This window comes from Coregonus lavaretus, assembly GCF_964263955.1.
Source record: "Coregonus lavaretus genome assembly, chromosome: 24".
Taxonomy (NCBI): domain Eukaryota; kingdom Metazoa; phylum Chordata; class Actinopteri; order Salmoniformes; family Salmonidae; genus Coregonus; species Coregonus lavaretus.
In genome coordinates this window covers 28,649,944-28,670,235 of record NC_140011.1, presented here as the reverse complement: position 1 = coordinate 28,670,235, position 20,292 = coordinate 28,649,944, and the positions used below count along the sequence as shown (strand labels likewise).

The 20,292-nt window shown below is 45.8% G+C and overlaps 1 protein-coding gene across 2 annotated transcripts in view; it reads left to right on the top strand.

Annotated features, from left to right (window-relative positions):
- Positions 1 to 15,308: 15,308 nt before the first annotated feature.
- Positions 15,309 to 20,292, top strand: part of LOC311100278 (protein turtle homolog A-like) — a 40,365-nt gene continuing 35,381 nt past the window's right edge. The window contains exons 1-3 of one of the 2 annotated variants that reach the window (XM_084141133.1): positions 15,309 to 15,704; positions 19,327 to 19,421; positions 19,531 to 19,725. In XM_084141133.1, coding sequence (XP_083997259.1) covers positions 19,361 to 19,421; positions 19,531 to 19,725 — 256 coding nt within the window. In that variant the 5' untranslated portion in view covers positions 15,309 to 15,704; positions 19,327 to 19,360. Of the gene's footprint in view, positions 15,705 to 19,323; positions 19,422 to 19,530; positions 19,726 to 20,292 lie in introns of both variants that reach the window. The other variant, XM_084141132.1, reaches the window with a different exon arrangement.

Below are 20,292 nucleotides of genomic sequence, written 5' to 3'. Positions count from 1 at the left end.
TCATTCTGCCACCCCATGTCCGTAATCATTCTGCCACCCCATGTCCGTAATCATTCTGCCACCCCATGTCCATAATCATTCTGTCTCACCCCATGTCCGTAATCATTCTGTCTCACCCCATGTCCGTAATCATTCTGTCTCACCCCATGTCCGTAATCATTCTGCCACCCCATGTCCGTAATCATTCTGCCACCCCATGTCCGTAATCATTTTGCCACCCCATGTCCGTAATCATTCTGCCACCCCATGTCCGTAATCATTCTGCCACCCCATGTCCGTAATCATTCTGCCACCCCATGTCCGTAATCATTCTGCTACCCCATGTCCGTAATCATTCTGTCTCACCCCATGTCCGTAATCATTCTGTCTCACCCCATGTCCGTAATCATTCTGCCACCCCATGTCCGTAATCATTCTGCCACCCCATGTCCGTAATCATTCTGCCACCCCATGTCCGTAATCATTCTGCCACCCCATGTCCGTAATCATTCTGCCACCCCATGTCCGTAATCATTCTGCCACCCCATGTCCGTAATCATTCTGTCTCACCCCATGTCCGTAATCATTCTGTCTCACCCCATGTCCGTAATCATTCTGTCTCACCCCATGTCCGTAATCATTCTGTCTCACCCCATGTCTGTAATCATTCTGTCTCACCCCATGTCCGTAATCATTCTGCCACCCCATGTCCGTAATCATTCTGTCTCGCCCCATGTCCGTAATCATTCTGCCACCCCATGTCCGTAATCATTCTGCCACCCCATGTCCGTAATCATTCTGCCACCCCATGTCCGTAATCATTCTGCCACCCCATGTCCGTAATCATTCTGCCACCCCATGTCCGTAATCATTCTGCCACTTGTGTGCCTCTACTGATACATTTATTTTTATTTTCCATTTATGTATTCATACATTTTTTGTAAAATGACACCAACCTTTTAGATGAAATTCATTTAAACTTTTAAGGTTCTTACGATGACATTGGCCAGAGAGCGAGAGAACAGGGTAATGAAAAGCAATAATTGAAGTGTAATTTGGCCCACCACTGTGCTGTTTGTCTTATGGGTGCTGAGACAGATGCTGTGCTGGGAATATTAAAAGCACGGTCTGTCTCATTTCCCCACAAGTTACTGTAGTTACCTTTAGCCTTGGATGAACTCCAAACTGAGCCGACGTATGTGCCTACAGTAACAATTAGGCGCATATTGAAGGATGATAATTGTTGGCCAATCCATCTATTTGATATAATAGACTGTTTGACTCACTGGAGAAGGCCTTGGAAATGTCTACCTAGATTCATTACTTTACAGGTAGGTAATCAAAGCCCCAGGAGAAGCCTCTGGTGGTAGAGCCATCTCAGCAGGCATTGATTACCCTTTGCTACTGCTAAACTGGAGGCAGTCTCTCACAACTGAGCTTTCCTAACATAGCACAACTTCAGACATTTTAGGCTGATTACATTTGGGTAAAATTGAATTCCCATTGCCAGGGGAATGCTGACAGCCTCTTCTCTTACCGTCGCTCAGTGGAGGGAAATACAATTTCCTCTTATCAGCTCCAGGTGTATAAATGTTCAATTATTCATAGTGGGGTGAAGGCTGGGTGTTGGGAGATTAGTGTGTCTAATTGTTCCGCAGGTTACTGCTAAAACGCAGGAAGAAGTCTGGGTATGCACAGGTACTGAGAATGCATCTAACAGGAAACATCTTTATTTATTTTTTTATTTATCTAGGCAAGTCAGTTAAGAACAAATTCTTATTTACAATGACGGCCTACCCCACATGACACTGGGCCAATAGTGTGCCACCCTATTGGACTCCCAATCACAGCCAGATTGTGATACAGCCTGGAATCAAACCAGGGTCTGTATTGACGCCTCTAGCACTGAGATGCAGTGCCTTAGACCGCAGCAACACTCAGGAGACATGATGACATTCGTAAACCAAAGACCTCATAAAACTATTCTGAAACTTCTATCAAAGTATTCAATATGGTGACTCATCATGACATTTTTACATTACATTTAGTCACTCTTATCCAGAGCGACTTACAGTTAGTGAGTACATACATTGTTTCATACTGGCCCCCCGTGGGAATTGAACCCACAACCCTGGCGTTGCAAGCACCATGCTCTACCAACTGAGCTACACGGGACCTGAGGGTTATGGTGTGGTGAGATGCCAGGAAAGGAAAATGTAATAATAAGAAAAAGTAATACATCGCTTCTGTTTTTGTTATCCTCCTGAGCATCTTGGAAGCAATTTGTGATTTAATTTGCATTCACCTTATTCATTCTGCCATCAGCATCTTGTTTTGTCAGACAATGTATCTCCCTCCTCACTAATTGATGTACTCACTTTGTCAACCACTCATTCTTGCACACACACAAATGTGCACGCTCAGTTAAACCCTATATTTTCCAAAGCGCTTACTGCCACAGCAAATCATTTAATGAACCACTTAGAAGCATCACTCATTGTCTGCAATGTCAAAAAAGCTTAAATAAAATCTCATTCCATGCAGCCAGTTCAATACTGAACCAGTAGCCTTCACAAGTTCAGCTTCTTGTCATCTGACAAAAATGTCAAAAGGACTAGTAGTTGATAGAGTTATGATTGAGGGTTTTTGGCACAGATGAGCATCTAGGAGGCCAGCCCCTGGTCATGTATCGGTAGCTGTCCTCCCGGAAGGGTCAGCCCCCAGTTGTGAACCGTGGTTGTGCTGAGCCTGCTGGCAGGGCCAACCCCCGGCTGTAAGCTGAAGTTGTGCTGGCAGGGCACCAGTCGGGGATCAGGGTTGCACTGACCCAACATGGTGCCTGGCAGGTGGCTCAATGGCAATGCCGCCAGGGCCAGAGCTCAGCATGAACCACAATACAGACCATTTATTAGTCAGAAGTACAAAGGCATGACTAAGAATGCCGTTTAAATACTATGAGGGTGGTTGATTAAGTAATTTAATTCAGGTGAGTGAGGCGAGCTTGTGGCTAATGAAGATTGGATGCTGGTGAGCAAATTGGCATGGTCATGGCTCTATGTCCATATATGGAGTTCCTTGCCGATCGGCCGCGTTGCAATATGGATGTCTGGGCCCATATATGGAGTTCCTGCTCCGGCTGCATTCCAATATAAAAGTCTAAGCCCTTATATAGAGTTCCAGCTCTAAGGTTGCATTCCAATACTGAAGAACAAGCCCATATATGGATGTTGCTTTTGTGGCTTAGGTGTTTTATCTGAAAGTTAAGAGCCAATTTATGCTTAATTTTGAAAATCTGGTCGGTATGGATGGTGTGACGCAATTGCGGAGCCTCCGGAGGCATGCAGAGGCCAAATTGAGCTCCGTACCGCATCGCCGTGCGCCTCTCAAATGTTGTAACAATGTGGAGGGCTCCGTATAGCGGCGCATTGATATGATTGGTTGACGGTAGGTGAGTGCAGGAGGTCCTGTATAAACACAAACTTACTTCCTTCACAACAGCTCTGCGCTGCTCAGAGAAGCGCAAGAAGTATGAATGCCCAGACTTCTGTAAAGGCCGTATCACCGTAAATGCTGTACGGCCAATGCAGATGTCGGATTGACCATGCAGCGCCTTTAAAGCACTCCACACAAAACTGCGCTATAAACTACACTTCACGAGTTCAGCTTCTCGCCATCTGACGAACATGTCGGAAGGGGTAGTAGTTGATAGAGTTTGGTATGAAGGATTTGGCATGGATGGTATGAGGGGACGCCATCCCCCAGTCGTGGATCGGGGTTGGTAGCTGGTCTCCCGGCAGAGTCAGCCCCCAGTCGTGAACTGTGGCTGTGCTGAACCTGCTGGCAGGGCCTACCCCTGGCCGTAGGCCAAGGTTGTGCTAGCCCCCCTGCTGGCGCACTCCTCTGGTCATCCAGGTATCGGTCGTACAATGCGCTGCCTGACCGAGAAGTACTGGTGGCCTACCTTGGCTAAGGACGTGAGGGTGTATGTTTCCTCATGCTCAGTGTGTGCCCAGAATAAGGCACCTAGGCACCTCCCAGCGGGTAAGCTACAACCTTTACCAGTTCCACAATGACCATGGTCAAACCTGAGTATTGATTTTCTCACTGATCTTCCCCCCTCCTAAGGTCACACCACGATTCTGGTCGTTGTGGACCGCTTTTCAAAGTCCTGCCGCCTCCTTCCTCTGCCCGGTCTCCCTACGGCCCTACAAACTGTGGAGGCTCTGTTTACTCACGTCTTCCGGCACTACGGGGTACCAGAGGATATAGTGTCCGACCGAGGTCCCCAGTTTACGTCTAGAGTCTGGAAGGCGTTCATGGAACATCTGGGGGTCTCGGTTAGCCTGACCTCTGGTTTTCACCCCGAGAGCAATGGGCAGGTGGAGAGGGTGAACCACTCCTCCACTAACCTAACACCCTTCCAATGTGTTTTGGGGTACCAACCGGTCCTGGCACCAGAGCCAGACCGAGGCTCCCACGGTGGATGACTGGTTCCGGCGCGCGGAGGAGACTTGGGACGCTGCCCACGTTTTCCTCCAGCGCGCCGTGCGTCATCAGAAGGCCAACGCTGACCGCCACCGCAGGGAGGCCCTGGTGTTCGTTTGCCCTACCGGAAGCTGAGCCTGTTTATAGTCCTGAGGAGAATAAACGAGGTGACATACAGGTTGTTACTCCCCCCTGATTACCGTATTAACCCCTCGCTTCATGTGTCTCTCCTCAGGCTGGTGGTAGCTGGTCCGCTCCAGGAGTCTGAGGAACGGGAGGTTCCTCCACCTCCTCTGGACATTGAGGGGGCCCCATATAGGGCTATTCATTAAAACATATTAAAATTGAAGCTTACAAGCAAAGTTATATCCCCCCATATTTGCTTATAATACCACTAGCTACTTTTATAAAGAGACCCATGGGTACCATAGTCTGACAACTCACCCTAAATTCTTCCACTGTTCTGTCATTCGCTACATACTTTAATCTGAGACTTCCGTCATTTAAGTTGTTTGTGGTGAAGAGGGGCACGAGGGCTGTTGTACAAAAAGTCTTCAGCGATTAGATTGTCTCTAACCAATCAGAGTACACGCTTTGAAAACAGGGTTCCAAAAGGGCTCTTCGGCTGTCCCCATAGGAGAAGCCTTTTTGGTTCCAGGTAGAACCCTTTTTGGTTCCATGTAGAACCCTCTGTGGAAAGGATTCTACATGGAACTCAAAAGGGTTCTACTTGGAACCAGAAAGGTTCTACCTGGAACCAAAAATAATTATTCAAAGGGTTCTCCTATGGGGATAGCCGTAGAACCCTTTTAGGTTCTAGATAGCACCTTTATTTCTAAGTGTATTACAGCCAATGACGAATTTTCAAAACCTCAGCTTTACCCATATGGGTTCTGGCACTGGCCCAACCCATCGGTTTCTGGACCAATCAGATGGTCCCGAATGTGTTCGCATATGGTCAAGGTACTCAGATCCAGACCTTTTGCGGAGAAGAAAACAATTACCATGGGCTGGAGCAAGGAGTCTGCGTAGCCAGGCAAGGGGTACCAGTCGATCTACTGAGACCTTACCAATATGGCCACATGAGTTTGTTGACCAATTCTTGCGCACGCACCCCCTTGAGGGAATCCGGAAAAACAAGGAAGCTGACAGAGGACTTGATGAAGTTCTGTAGCTAGAAAACATATCAACAAAATACTGTAGCTATTTGTAAAGTTGACTCCCTTGAAATTAGTATTTATTAGGAGAAAGAGTATTACGTTGATGTCACTTTTTATTTTGCATCTAGGAATAGTGCAGGTAATGTTTATTTAGCTAGCTAGCCAGAGCATCGGTTGAATTAGTCCCGCTGTGGCTATGGGCATTTTAATCTAAAAGGACCCATGAGCACCAACATGTGAAGTTTATAGGAGCATGTCAAATTGCGTGTCAAATGAAAGCTAATAGTCTGTATTTTTGAGAAATTAAATACATTTTTAACCCATTTTCCATCCTAGAAATTTTGAATAAGCAAAGGATTCTATTTCTGGTCAAATAGATGGAAAAGGGGTATTAGACAACATCTATCAGTCTTACTAATATCAAAACGTATATTTAGTTTTCGAGAAATTATTTGTCTTCTGTAAGTTTAAGAAACATTAACTTGTGCCACATCTTTTAAAATATTTTCTAATTTCTCTCCATCATGAGGGAGGATAATGAACGTTCACAGAAGTAACAAGTAAAGGTAGACCTACCAATTAGTTATAGTGTTTTTACTGATATCAAGTATTGTTTATGAATTATTAAGTGATTAAAACTTGTAATTATGTTACCAAAAATTTGTAACGGAATTACTGCATCAGAATTTGCTACAATGGGAAATCATAGTAGTCACAAACCACAGTTGGGTCACCTGCTACTGATACCTACCACCTACCCTCTTTCCATTTACTGTAACAAGCAGACGTCCATTGACGTTGAAAAGTAGTTTACATTTGGTCAGTCCGCACTGGCTGGACCAAATCTGAACCAATCATAGAGGTCTATGTTTCACAAGTTTGGACAGTACAGTAAAGTATTAGAAAAATAGTGTACAGTATAGCACAGAATAGTAGAGTTCAGTACAGTAGAGCACACTAGAGTAGAGTACAGTATAATGTACTGTACTGTAAATATCTACTTTACTGTACTCTACTTTACTGAACTCTACTCTACTGTACTGTGCACTACTGTGCTGTCCAAACTTGTGAAACATAGAGGTCTATGATTGGTTCAGATTTGATCTGGTCAGGACCAACCAAATGTGGTCTTGCTTGGGGTGGAGCTCATTACAAAAATAGCCCATGTGTAAAATAATACCTACTGTAAATATGCAAAAGAAGGACATTGCATATTTCTACCTTTGTGTAACTATTCAGGATACATCACCATGAAGAGAATGATATTCATATCCATAATTATGCATTTCTGTATAGGACATACAGTATCAGGGACCTATGATGTAATTCCGTTACCGGATGTAAATCCACTTCACCTACTGTAGTTCAATACCCAAAATAAAAAAATTTAAACTCAAGGTGTCATGTCATAGCTGACACCCCATTATTTCTGCAGACATCTTTGAATCTTAATTCGGAGCAGATATTTTTTGAATTTTTTTAAAACATGGTCGCATAAAAAACAGAGAGATTTTACTGTAATTCTGTTACCAAACTTTCCATCTGCACAGTTCTTACAGTAAATGTGTTATTGTGACATTTTCTGTATAAATTGTTCAAAGTAGTCCATGTGCATAGAGTAGTATGGTTTGTTAAACTTTGAAATCAATGTTTTTTGTTTAGCATACATTTTAAAGTGAACAATCTGAGTCAAAGCATCATTCCGTTTCCATGGAATTGCTCCTATGCTGTGTAACACTACAGCATAGCCAAGCACAATTACATAGAATAAAAAAAGTACCTTGTCTGTCACGAATGTTGAATAAAACTATATTTGTACTTACTCCGTGGGGTTGGTCCTTCAGTGTGTCAGAATTTGAGACACAATATCCATAGGAAAGTATTAATAAACTGACTTCAAAATGCAGGACTCTGTGTGTGGCAATCAAGATTTGTTTTCTCGTGACCTAAGATACGTGCACAAGATGCATGCATACTAACCAAAGTCTTGCAGGTGTTTACATGGTTTTATTCATGTGCCAGGTGATAGAAACAGAACAGCAGTACCGATGCTCTAAAAAGTGGGGTAAATAATACTTTCCTGTGGATATTTTGTCTCAAATTTCGACCCACTGAAGGATCAACCTCACCGACAACCAGTAGAGTGAGTTCAAATGTAATTTTATTCAACATTCTGGCTTGTAAGGAAACTTTCCACGTTTTTGCTGTGCTTTGTTTCAGACATTATACAAAGAACCGCTATCACAGTCTGATTTATAAGGCAACTGTTGAATGTAAACACGACTGTCAAGAACAACATAGCAGTTGTGCTGTACCTAGCACAAACTTAGACCTCATTAATTATTTCATTAATTAATGAGATGAGGTCTAATCGTATTCCATAGAGAATACATTCAAAATAACTCACGCTCAAATGACTGTACCTGTTTAGCAGCACATGGTCCATGTTGGAAGGTATATTCATAGTCGGTAGACAGTTCTTCTTAAAAAGGCTGTTACGCGGAGTGGAACAGGGAACCCAACAGCAGACTCAGACGAGGAGACTGGGATGAAGTAACCAAGGTATTTATTGAAACACAGGGAGAAGATGGAGTGCAGGTCAGGGGAAACTGCTGGAAACCAGGTGTGGAGGCTGAGGCTGGAGCGAGGGGGGTTGTGACAGGGTGAGCAGGACCGGAGGGGAATCCAAGGGAGTAGTAGAGTGGGGAATCCAGGACAGAGTAGCAGGATGACGAGGCGTGGGACTGGAGACAGGGACCAGAGTCGGAGCGGCAGAATGAGCAGAGATTACGATCTGGCAGTGTGGAAGTGGCAGGACTGAGTATTTGTAGAGGTCTTGATTATGGAACAGGTTGCAGTTGGTGAGGATCTGCTCTGCCTCCAGCACACCTGTCTCCACCCACACAATCACACACACACACAGAGAGAGAGGGAGAGGGAGAGAGTACTGGGGGAGTGGCAGCAGGTCAAGGAGACACAGGATGAGCAGTAGAGGGCGTTGCAGGAGCAGATGTGACTGTACCCCCCTACTGGCACCCGACCAGGCTTCTCTGGGTGTGAGGTATAGAAATCCCGTAAGAGGGAGGGGTCCAGAATGTGAAGGCAGGGCACCCAGCAACGCCTCTCAGGCCCGTATCCCTCCCAGTCCACCAGATACTGCCAGCCACGACCCCGACGGCGCTCGTCCAGAAGCCGCTGGACGGTATAGGCAGGATGGTCATTGATGAGCCGAGGGGATGGAGGAGCTGCTGCAGGAGGAGACAGGGGACTGGAGCAGACAGGTTTAATCAGGGATATGTGGAAGGTAGGATGGAACCTGAGAGAGGCTGGGAGTTTCAGGCGCATCGCCAAGGGGTTAATGACACAGTCAATTTCAAAGGGACCAATGAATCGGGGGGAAAGTTTCTTTAATGCCACCTTCAATGGCAGGTCCTTCGATGAGAGCCATACCTTTTGACCCAGGGTGTAGACTGGAGCTGAGGCCCGGTGACGGTTGGCTTGGGACTGGGTCCTGTCGGAGGCACTAAGAAGGGCAGCCCGGTCCTTCCACCTGGTACGGTGACAACGGCGCAGATGGTCCTGGACAGAGGGAACCACAACCTCAACCTCTTGGGCGGGGAACAAGGGGGGTTGGTAACCCAGAGCACACTCGAAGGGTGACATACCTGACAAGGCGTTGGTGAGGGTGTTGTGGGAATATTCAACCCAGGGTAGCTGAGCGCTCAGGAGGAAGGGTTAGCAGAAGTCACGCAGCATAAGGCAGTCTTCATCTCTTGGTTGGCCCGTTCGGTCTGGTCGTTGGTCTGGGGGTGATATCCAGAAGAAAGACTGACATTGATCCCAAGAGCTGGACAGAAGGATCTCCATACCTGGGAGGTAAAATGGGGTCCGGAAATGATGTCAGTGGGGATGCCATGCAGACGAAACACATGGGATGCTAATAGGTCCGCATTCTCCCTGGAGGACGGGAGCTTGGAGAGGGGAATGAAGTGAGCCATTTTGGAAAATCTGTCAATAATGGTGAGGATGACAGAGTTACCGTTAGATGGGGGAAGGCCAGTGACGAAGTCCAGAGCTATGTGTGACCAGGGGCGACTGGGTATGGGAAGAGGGTGGAGCAGACCGGAAGTGGGTTTAGTGGAGGTTTTGTTCCGGGCACAAATCGAACAGGCTGAGACAAACTCCCGGACATCTCTCTCCATGGTGGGCCACCAAAAGCGCTGACGCAGGAAGGCGAGTGTCCGGTTCATACCAGGGTGACAGGTGAGGTGGGTAGAATGGCCCCACTGAAGAACATCAGAGCGAACACAATCTGGGACAAACAGAGCATTACTAGGACCGTTAACCAGATGAGGCTAGTTCTGCTGAGCCTGGTGGTTACGGGACTCGATCTCCCAGGTGACGGTGGCAACGATGCAGGTGGATGGCACAATGGCTTCTGACTTGGTACCCATGTTGTCGGTGGTGAACTGGCGGGAGAGGGCATCAGGCTTGGTATTCTTCGAATGCGGGCGATAAGTGAGTGTGAGATTCAATCTACCGAAGAACAAGGCCCACCTGGCTTGCCGGAAGTTCAGACATTTGACGGTCTGGATGTAGGACAGGTTTTTATGGTCAGTCCACACGATGAAGGGGGTTACAGAGCCATCCGGCCAGTGGCGCCATTCCTCCAGAGCCAGCTTAACTGCCAGGAGTTCCCTGTTTCCGATGTCAAAATTCCTCTCTGCAGGTGAGAGCTTACGGGAAAACAATGCACATGGGTGGACCTTCTGATCAGAGGGGGAACGTTGAGACAGAACAGCACCTACTCCGGTGTCAGAGGTGTCCACCTCCACAATGAACTGGAGTTCTGGGTCAGGCTGAGTAAGGACCGGGGCGGAGGTGAAGCGACGCTTGAGTTCCAGGAATGCTGCCTCTGCCTCAGGAGTCCAGTGGAACGGAGTGGAGGTGGAGGTGAGAGTGGTGAGAGGTGCTGCCAGACTGCTGTAGTTGCGGATGAAACGTCTGTAGAAATGTGCAAACCCCAGGAAACTGTAGCTGCTTCAGGTTGGAGGGTGCAGGCCACTCTGTGATTGCCATGACCTTAGCGGGGTCCATACGTAACTGTCCCTGTGCAATGATATAACCCAGGAAAGACACTGTGGCAGCATGGAACTCACATTTTTCAGCTTTAACAAAAAGCTTATTCTCCAACAGCCGTTGAAGAACTTGGCGAACGTGTTGCTGGTGAGCCTCAGGGTCCTTGGAAAAAAATCAGGATGTCATCTAAATAGACAAAAACCAAGCGTCCAATCACATCCCTCAGCACGTAATTGACTATGTTCTGGAAATCAGCAGGGGCGTTAGTAAGACCAAAAGGCATGACCAAATACTCAAAGTGACCAAGTGGTGTGTTGAACGCAGTCTTCCACTCGTCCCCCTCACTTATGCGGACAAGGTGGTAGGCATTCCGGAGGTCGAGTTTGGTAAACACCGTGGCACCATGGAGGGGAACAAAAGCAGAGCTGATGAGTGGCAAGGGGTACTTGTTCTTAACAGTGAAATTATTCAGACCACGGAAGTCAATGCACGGCCTCAGTGACCCATCCTTCTTCTTCACAAAGAAAAACCCAGCACCCACCGGGGAGGAAGATGGCTTGATTAGTCCTGCAGCCAGAGAATCCTGGATGTATCTCTCCATTGCCTCTTGCTCAGGACGAGAGAGGTTAAACAACTGGCTACTGTGGAGAGGAGCTCCAGGCTGGAGGTCAATGACGCAGTTGTACGACCGATGAGGCAGCAGCAACAGGGCGTGGTGCTTGCTGAATACAGGAGCTAGATCGTGATACTCGGGAGGAACTGATGACAGGTCCGGAGGTTCTGGAATGAACTGGGAAACAGACAAGGCAGGGGGAAGGGCAGAATGTAAACAATTAGTGACAAAATGAACTCCAAGTGGTTACCTTTCCGGCGGTCCAGTCAATCTGTGGGTTGTGTAGCTTTAACCAAGGATGGCCAAGAACCAGGGGAGAGTAAGGACAGTCGATTATGTGGAAACTGATATTTTCCTGGTGACGGGGACGGTTCTCTCACAGACACGGGTGAGAAGCTGTCCATTGAGAGCGTTGGCATCGAGGGGTGAATCGAGTAGGACAGTGTCCAGGGCCAACTGGGTAACGACACCTCGGTCCAGGAAGCTCTCGTCGGCGCCCGAATCGATGAGAGCAGACAGAGGAAAAGCTTGGCTCTGCCACACAAGGTTGCCTTCAAGCAGGGGTCTGGGGGAAGATGGGCAGGTGATTTGCCTCAAGTATATCCCTCACTACTGCCAAGCCTCCTATTTTTCTGGACGCAGGGAACAAGTTGAGGCAAAGTGACCAACCTGGCCACAGTATAGGCAGCTCCTAGCGCCGATTCGTTGTTGCCTCTCCTCTGGAATGAGATGGTCCCAGCTGAGCTGCATGGGTTCAGGATCAGGACGAGCCTGGGGATGGGATGCAGGCGGAGAAGGAGGACAAGGCACTGAAGCCAATGTTATGGGACATGCAACCCTACCTACCCTCTCCCTCTGACACTCACGGAGACTGTTGTCAATGCGCATAACAAGAGAGATGAGTTCATCAAGTCCATCAGGCTCATCCCTGGACACCAACTCGTCTTTGAGGGTCTCAGTGAGCGAGTTCCAGAATGCGCCCTGAAGGTCCTCCTCATTCCAGTCGCACTCAGCAGCGAGGGTGCGGAACTCACATGCCATCTCAGCAACTCTATGGGGGCCTTGACGGAGGGACATGAGTTGTTTAGTGAGCAGAGTCTGCTGGGTTCATCTCTTTGGGCCAGATCGTACTGTTACGCGGAGTGTAACAGGGGAACCCAAGAGCAGACTCAGACGAGGAGACTGGGATGAAGTAACCAATGTATTTATTGAAACACAGGGGGAAGATGGAGTGCAGGTCAGGGGAAACTGCTGGAAACCAGGTGAGGAGGCTGAGGCTGGAGCGAGGGGGGTTGTGACAGGGTGAGCAGGACCGGAGGGGAATCCAAGGGAGTAGTAGAGTGGGGAATCCAGGACAGAGTAACAGGACGACGAGACGTAGGACTGGAGACAGGGACAGAGTCGGAGCAGCAGAATGAGCAGAGATTACGTTCTGGCAGTGTAGAAGTGGCAGGACTGAGTATTTGTAGAGGTCTTGATTATGGAACAGGTTGCAGCTGGTGGGGATCTGCTCTGCCTCCAGCACACGTGTCTCCGCGAGAGAGAGAGAGAGAGAGAGAGAGAGAGAGAGAGAGAGAGAGAGAGAGAGAGAGAGAGAGAGAGGGAGAGGGAGAGAGTACTGGGGGAGTGGTGGCAGGTCAAGGAGACACAGGATGAGCGGTAGAGGGTGTTGCAGGAGCAGATTTGACATAGGCTTCCCTTTACATTGCAGAGCAGTGCAAAATAAACTATTAAATCCAGTTTTTAGACGCTACCCCCCCACTCCCCAAATGTTATTCTTCTTTGTGTGGTTTTCCGGCAGACTAGACGCTTTGTTGCGTATTGCTGCTTTTCAGTTGCACTGCACATTTGTTCACAAAAAAAAGGAAAAGGGAAATTGCACCACCACGTAACAAAATGTAGAAAAAGTCAATGGGTCTGAATACTTTCCGAAGGCACTGTATATACACACACACAGTATATACACTGATTGTACAAAACACTGCTCTTTCCATGACATAGACTGACCAGGTGAATCCAGGTGAAAGCTATGATCCCTTATTGATGTCACTTGTTAAATCCACTTCAATCAGTGTCGATGAAGGGGAGGAGACAGGCTGAAGAAGGATTTTTAAGCCTTGAGACAATTGAGTTATGGATTGTGTATGTGTGCCATTCAGAGGGTGAATTGGCAAGACAAAAGATTTAAGTGTCTTTCAACGGAGTATGGTACTAGGTTCCAGGCGCACCGGTTTGATTGTGTGAAGAACTGCAACGCTGCTAGATTTTTCATGCTCAACAGTTTCCTGTGTGTTTCAAGAATGGTCTACCACCCAAAGGACATCCAGCCAACTTGGCACAACTGTGGGAAGCATTGGAGTCAACACATTGCAGAGTCCATGCCCTGACAAATTGCGGCTGTTCTGAGGGCAAAAGAGGGTGCAACTCAATATTAGGAAGTTGTTCCTAATTTTTGTACACTCAGTGTATATACCACTATCCCCAACACACCCCACCACCCCTTCCCACTAATTTGGCCCTAACAGATCCTACACCAGGCCATCGTCCTGGGAAGCTGAAACCCCTTCCCTGTAGTTCTTCAGCACTAAAATCTCTGACACCCAGAAAGTTCTCTGCTGTTACTACCAATTCAATCTTCTGGGATTTCCTTTCCATCTGTCCGGTACAATTAACGACTATAGCAATAAATGCCAAGAAGCCAACCTTACTAAAGCTGCATGAGACGGTTTTGTTTACCTCAATTTCCCCAGGACTGAGAAACAGCATCACCAAGTGGTTTCACTTTATTCTGTCTTTGTTTTATTGCATGTCACACTTGCGCAATGCAACTGTGGCTTTAAATTTAAGAGTAGCCTATTACTGTATAGATTATGCAAGATTATTATATATGCAGGGCCTGTTATATATTTCTGTCTTGACTATCTGTTTGTAATGCTCTCCATGGATGTGTTTGATTGGAAGAGAGACTATCCAGTTTATTTTACATATTTATATATATATATATATATAGAAAAACGATCCAAAGGTATGGCTACAGTATTTATTGGTATTATGTGCTTTTCTGTATCTTTAATTTGAGATTAGAACTCAAAAAATGATACACTTACCTTTAAGTTTGGTACTTCTCTGTACTTGTACTCTGTACTTGTCTTGCTAGATTTCACCCCGTTTAGTCTTGTATAATGTCCTTTGTCTTCAAGGTTTTAAACTGAAATTGGCTCGTTAGCATATAGGTATTTGCTATAACTTTGCTATAACGGCTTTCCATAACATGTTTTTTACTGAGATTATTAGTTATCAAGGTGCGCCCTCTTGTGGATTCAATTGAAGCAATATATTTTGATTAACCGACTCTGCTCTGGAATAAATAGAGTTTAAACAAATATTAACCTTAATCACATTGAAATATTTGTTTAGCCAAATATTTGTAATAGTATGGGAAATATTAATAACAATCATTGGTAATATGCTATCATGGATTTGAACCAGGCTTCATTACTCTCAGGCAAAAACATTGCCTGCAGTTGTTTTTCCAATGGAAATATCATTTTCATAAAATCTTAGCATACATTTTCTGTGGATATAAATAAAGGATTCCAGTAATATAGTTAATTTCACATATCTTTAATTGTTTATTTATTTGATAGGTTGCGTTTAGGCCCATGCAGGAAAGCAACATTCAGTTCAAAGTATGCCTACAAAATACACTTTTAAACCACACTCTAACGTGCCAGAAAGGTAAATAGCCAGAAAAGTAAATAGCAAAATTGGTTTAAACTTCTTTCTAAAAATGGTGTGTGCGTAAACTACGTGTTTGTGCATGTGCATGTGTGTGCGCGCTTCATATGTGTGGAAGAGACAGAGAGAGAGACAGAGAGAGGGGGGGGGGGGTGATGAGAGAGAGAGAGAGAGAGAGAGAGAGAGAGAGAGAGAGAGAGAGAGGGGGGGGGGGTGATTGGTTAAGCTGTTCAATGAAGAGGGAAGAGGTGAGAGAGTACAAAAACCTTTGCCACAGAGCATCAAAATCAAATGTGTCGGGAAGATTATTCGCTGCTTTTTAGGGGACTTTCTAACCGTGGAAGTATCGTGAATCTTCGCATAGGGCTATCTGTTGAATATTAAAGCGGTGGAGTAAAAATTAGGGAGATACAACGCGTCTGTCAATTCTTTGTTTGAGAATTCAGCGCAGAATCCACCATCATTTATTTGCGGATACTATTCGATGTTTCAGTAAGGATCAGCAATTCAGTTGAAACTTGAAACAACATATTTGCCACCTTAGAATAACACAATGAAACACCTGCAACTTTTACACACTGAAGACTAAAGGAATTACTGAAAGAAGACTTCAGACTGACTGTCTTTACTTGTAAAAGTGTATAACGCAGGTAAATTGTGTTAATTGTTTTAAGTCAACTTGTTTCCCCCCCGTCAACTTCAAGAGACCTTTTATCTGTTTTGTATGGCCATTCATATTTAGTAATAGAAATGTCTAGGCTTTAACTTGTTGAAGGACTCAAATGTGGGTCTTTACCTGTCTCAAATCATTTTGAAAGCCACTTCCTTTTGAGGATCTTTATTTTAGACAGACATTTGAAATTGCCATTTGCACCTGCTCAGATGTGTCAGACATGGGTCCTGGGATATTTGTGTAAGACCTATGGGTTGATCATATTCCGGGCCAATGTTTGCAGTTGACTACCATGCAAGCCTCATATTAATTATTTATGCTCAAGTTTAAAGTCCTTCTGCATCACTGGAGTCATGTGTACTGAGAGGACTTTACTCTTACCTTAGGATATCATATGGGCCCATATAAGTAATCTAAGGGCACAATTTCACACAAAAAAGTTATTGTATAATATAGCCTATTGTAAAATAGGTGCTAACATTGCTGTAAATAAGGGTTGGGGGGGGGGGGTTCCAATCCAGTGGCAAGTGATCTATGGGATCCTCCAAACTGATGTGTGAGAATGTCATTGTTTCTCAGATGATTTCTATGTTCATGGAAAACTATCCCCTTATTATGCTATTATTACTCAGAAGATACCCATATACCTTGGGGCTTATATCACCTCACCACATTTGATATTATGTGCTGTTGAGAATGAGAGGCCTCATTTGTTATGGATAGAGCACAATATCCCACCAGGGGGATGTGAGTGCTTTGTTCTGTTCTTCACTAGGAAGAACTAGTCCTCATCCCCTCTGCTCTGTCCCCAAACCACGGCTGGTACGATCAACCTGGATGAACAGGAGTGTGAAATACAGCTGCTTATCCATCCACCTCTGACCACCACACAAAGAAAGACCCCTTTAGAATCCATTATTTAGCTTGTAGATTATTTCTACTTCTTGGCGCATGTATGCATGAACGTAGACTCATACGCACAAACAAACACACACACACATTCCCAGAGCATCTAAAAAATACTTGATGTTTCATTATGGTGGTTGCTGGCATCACTCAGAGGCATGGGATCTTTGTTACCGCTCTGAATATTGCAGCCAATAACTTACCCCAAAAACACACATGTGATAGGCATAACCCTTCTCTTCCATATCACAGGAATATAATGAGAGTGAGAACATCTCTCTCGCACCCATAGTGGCAATGGAGGAGTTGGAATATTTCCCTCTTAAGTGCACATCTGGCTAGAGTGTCCAGAGCTCCCTCCCTAGTCAGTTTCCAGGTGGGGGTATGGCTGGGTTATACAGCTAGGTAAATGGGTTAGTATTCTCTGTTGGCTGCCCATTTACTTGATTAAAAGTAGTAGTATTTCACCAGTAACCCTGTCCCTGCTGTCCAGGCTCTCCTGTCTGGTGAGAAATCAAAGACAGACATTGCCTGTTGGTTAGGGGCTGTTGTTTTTGCTGTACACACATTGCAGGAGCTTTGTGTTGTTAACGTTGTCAGTGTGTTTGTAAGGCAACGCTGCTTAGCTGGAGGCAGGAAGTGTACTGAGGGAGACCAGGCCTAGGTTACCACGGTTGAAGAAGCTTCACCGATAATGAGCATGTTTGTGTTACTGTCCCTCTGCAGGCCTACTCTGCTTTCTCTCTCTCTCTCTCTCTCTCTCTCTCTCTCTCTCTCTCTCTCTCTCTCTCTCTCTCTCTCTCTCTCTCTCTCTCTCTCTCTCTCTCTCTCTCTCTCTCTCTCTCTCTCTCTCTCTCTCTCTCTCTCTCTCTCTCTCTAATGTAACCTCTCCTGGCTCTTACTGACACCTACCACCTACCCTCTTTCCATTTACTGTAACAAGCAGACGTCCCTTGACGTTCTCTCTCTCTCTCTCTCTCTCTCTCTCTCTCTCTCTCTCTCTCTCTCTCTCTCTCTCTCCAGAAACACCAAGCCCTTCTGACTGACTAACCAAACCATTCATCCTCAGTCCTACCTCACCCACTTTCTGTTTGCGAGGAAAGATAAGAGGCAACAGACAACACTGCTCTACATTTATCTTGGCTTGCTGCTGTCTGACTCATGGACAAAGTAATCGATTAGAAATGCAATAGAAAAAGAGTGCCAACAGACAAACACATTCAATATGATTATTACAGTAGTACTAGAGACTTGTTATGTTGCTCAACTTACAAGACAATCTATCTCATTCCATTTATCATCTTGACCTTGTGCAAAAGACTGCCATCAAGTTTTATGATGAGCAGCAACCGATACGTAGCCTATGACCTATTTGCCAATTGTGTTCCCTGAGTGAGTCTTACTGCTCGTGTTCAGTAGGCCATTCAGGGAGCGGTCACTGTTGACCTGTTGCTCTATCACTCTCTCTTGTAATGACCATGAAGACCTATAGAATATGACTTGCTATACTTACCAGTTCTTATCAGTTAATGATCCTTTTTAAAAATGTATTTCCATATGCGTGCAATATGTTTTATTTCAATCTGAAATGCATTTTAATTGGTATGAAATCCTGTTCAGCTTGATTGCAGCTCTTGGTGGATTTGTTCGTATGTTGATATGTGGCTGTATACGTGGGATTTGGTGTGATCCTTGGTGGACTTGTTTGTATGTATGACATGTTTCCGTGGGATTTGGTGAGCGGTGCTGCTCCCGCCCTCTAAATATAGCTCTTGCCGTCTAGCAGTGGCTGTAATTAACTTAGCGTAATAAGCTGCTGTTAGGGGTGTGTGGTAAAGCGGGCTGGGAACTCTGGGTGTGTGGATGGAGAGCTGAGTGGAGTATTAGCCCGCCCTCTGTTAAATCGCTCCCTCACATGAGCTTGCCCAGTCCCATGCGCCTCTGGAGCACACCTTACATGTTTTATGTGGGGGACTCCAGCAAAGCAAGCAATGTATCTCTAGCTCCATGGATGGCATACTGTAGGTCTACTTTATAGATTATAATAGTAGGGGTAAACTCTGACTTTTTGAGACATGTATTGATAACTGGAAACCTTCATGTTTTTGACATAGTGGATCATGAAAACATGCTCAATATCTTCTTTGACCTGCTAGGAGTATTGCAAGCTTTATGGCACCGATGACTGATGCACTACATGCTGTACAGTGCTTTTGGCTGTTGCATGTGTCTCCTGCCACCCAGCTTATCTCTGTCCTTGACTGGTGACTGCAGTCCCTGACAAGTTCACAGAGCTCTCTGAGAAAACAACAACACTGATTCTTACTCCAGCCGGGCAGGTGCTCTGCACAACTGACTCTCAATAGATTTATGTGACATTTAATGGGCATCCATGTTATGATAACCATGTAGGGCTGGGAGGGTTTTGACAGGGTTGTCCGTTGGATATCCCTTTGATCCGTTGATGATATGGGGTGAATTCCAATCTTGAGAAAGCTACTTTGTACATGTGAACTGTCAGCTCTCTCTCTCTCTCTCTCTCTCTCTCTCTCTCTCTCTCTCTCTCTCTCTCTCTCTCTCTCTCTCTCTCTCTCTCTCTCTCTCTCTCTTGTGCCAGCTGGTATGAAGATAGGTGACAGGTGTCTGCTGGTTGGAAGATGCAATACGTGACAAGTGTGTCTTTTTGTCAGCAGGTAAAATATGCTGGAGACTGTGTGACTGGCAGCTATGGCACCAAAGAGGGACTATTTCCTGGATGTCACCATAGTGACTGCACTCTGCCTGCTGTGTGAGTAGTACTAATGCATTCCCTCTGTAATGAATGATCTGTCATTCACTCACTCCTCAGGTTATAACAACACTTACAGGTTATCGTATTTTTGTGTTGGCATTCCTAGGTGTCAGCCATGGTCAGCAGCCAGAGGTGCGTGCCAAGGAAGGGGGTGTGGTGGAGATGGTGTGTAGACTGCCACCCACTGACACGGGTGCGTCTGCATCATTACACGTGGTAGAATGGGTGCGCCAGGGCTTTGACATCCCAGTCCTGATCAAGTTTGGAGTGTATGCTCCTCGGGTGCATCCCAACTACGAGGGTAAGTCCGTCTTCATCCCATCAGGAGCTCAACTGGGATCTAATCTTACTGTAAGAGTCTTTCATTTCAGCCCAATATCAGGACTGTCTCAGCACAGCCACTTCTAGAAGCCTTGTCCATTAACACTCTCAAGCCCCCTTTCCTACATTGAAAGTATATCCAGATTTCATCCTACCTATATCCTACCTTAACAGTTATGTTAGTTCAAAACATAACAGTAACTCATCCCTCTGTCAGCTTCAGTCCTCCTAACTGCACCACACCCCATTGGTCCTTTCATCTATTGTCAGGATGCTTTGTGGGAGCTGGGGGTTTTGTGTTAGTTGTGTCTCTTAGATTGCATCATTGGCTATTGTCCCCATTCTGCCCTAGGGTCTGTGGGGAAAGGGATCTTCAATAGAGAACAAATACCTTTTGAGACCACTTCTGTCCTTTAAAGTCTCAGACTAAGGGTTGACGTGGACAAAGAGAGAGCAAGTAGTCAGAACAGCGCCGGAAGAAGATGGCTGCCGTTTTACAGCCCTCTAACCAATTGTACTACTATGTGTGTTTTTCCGCGTTATTTGT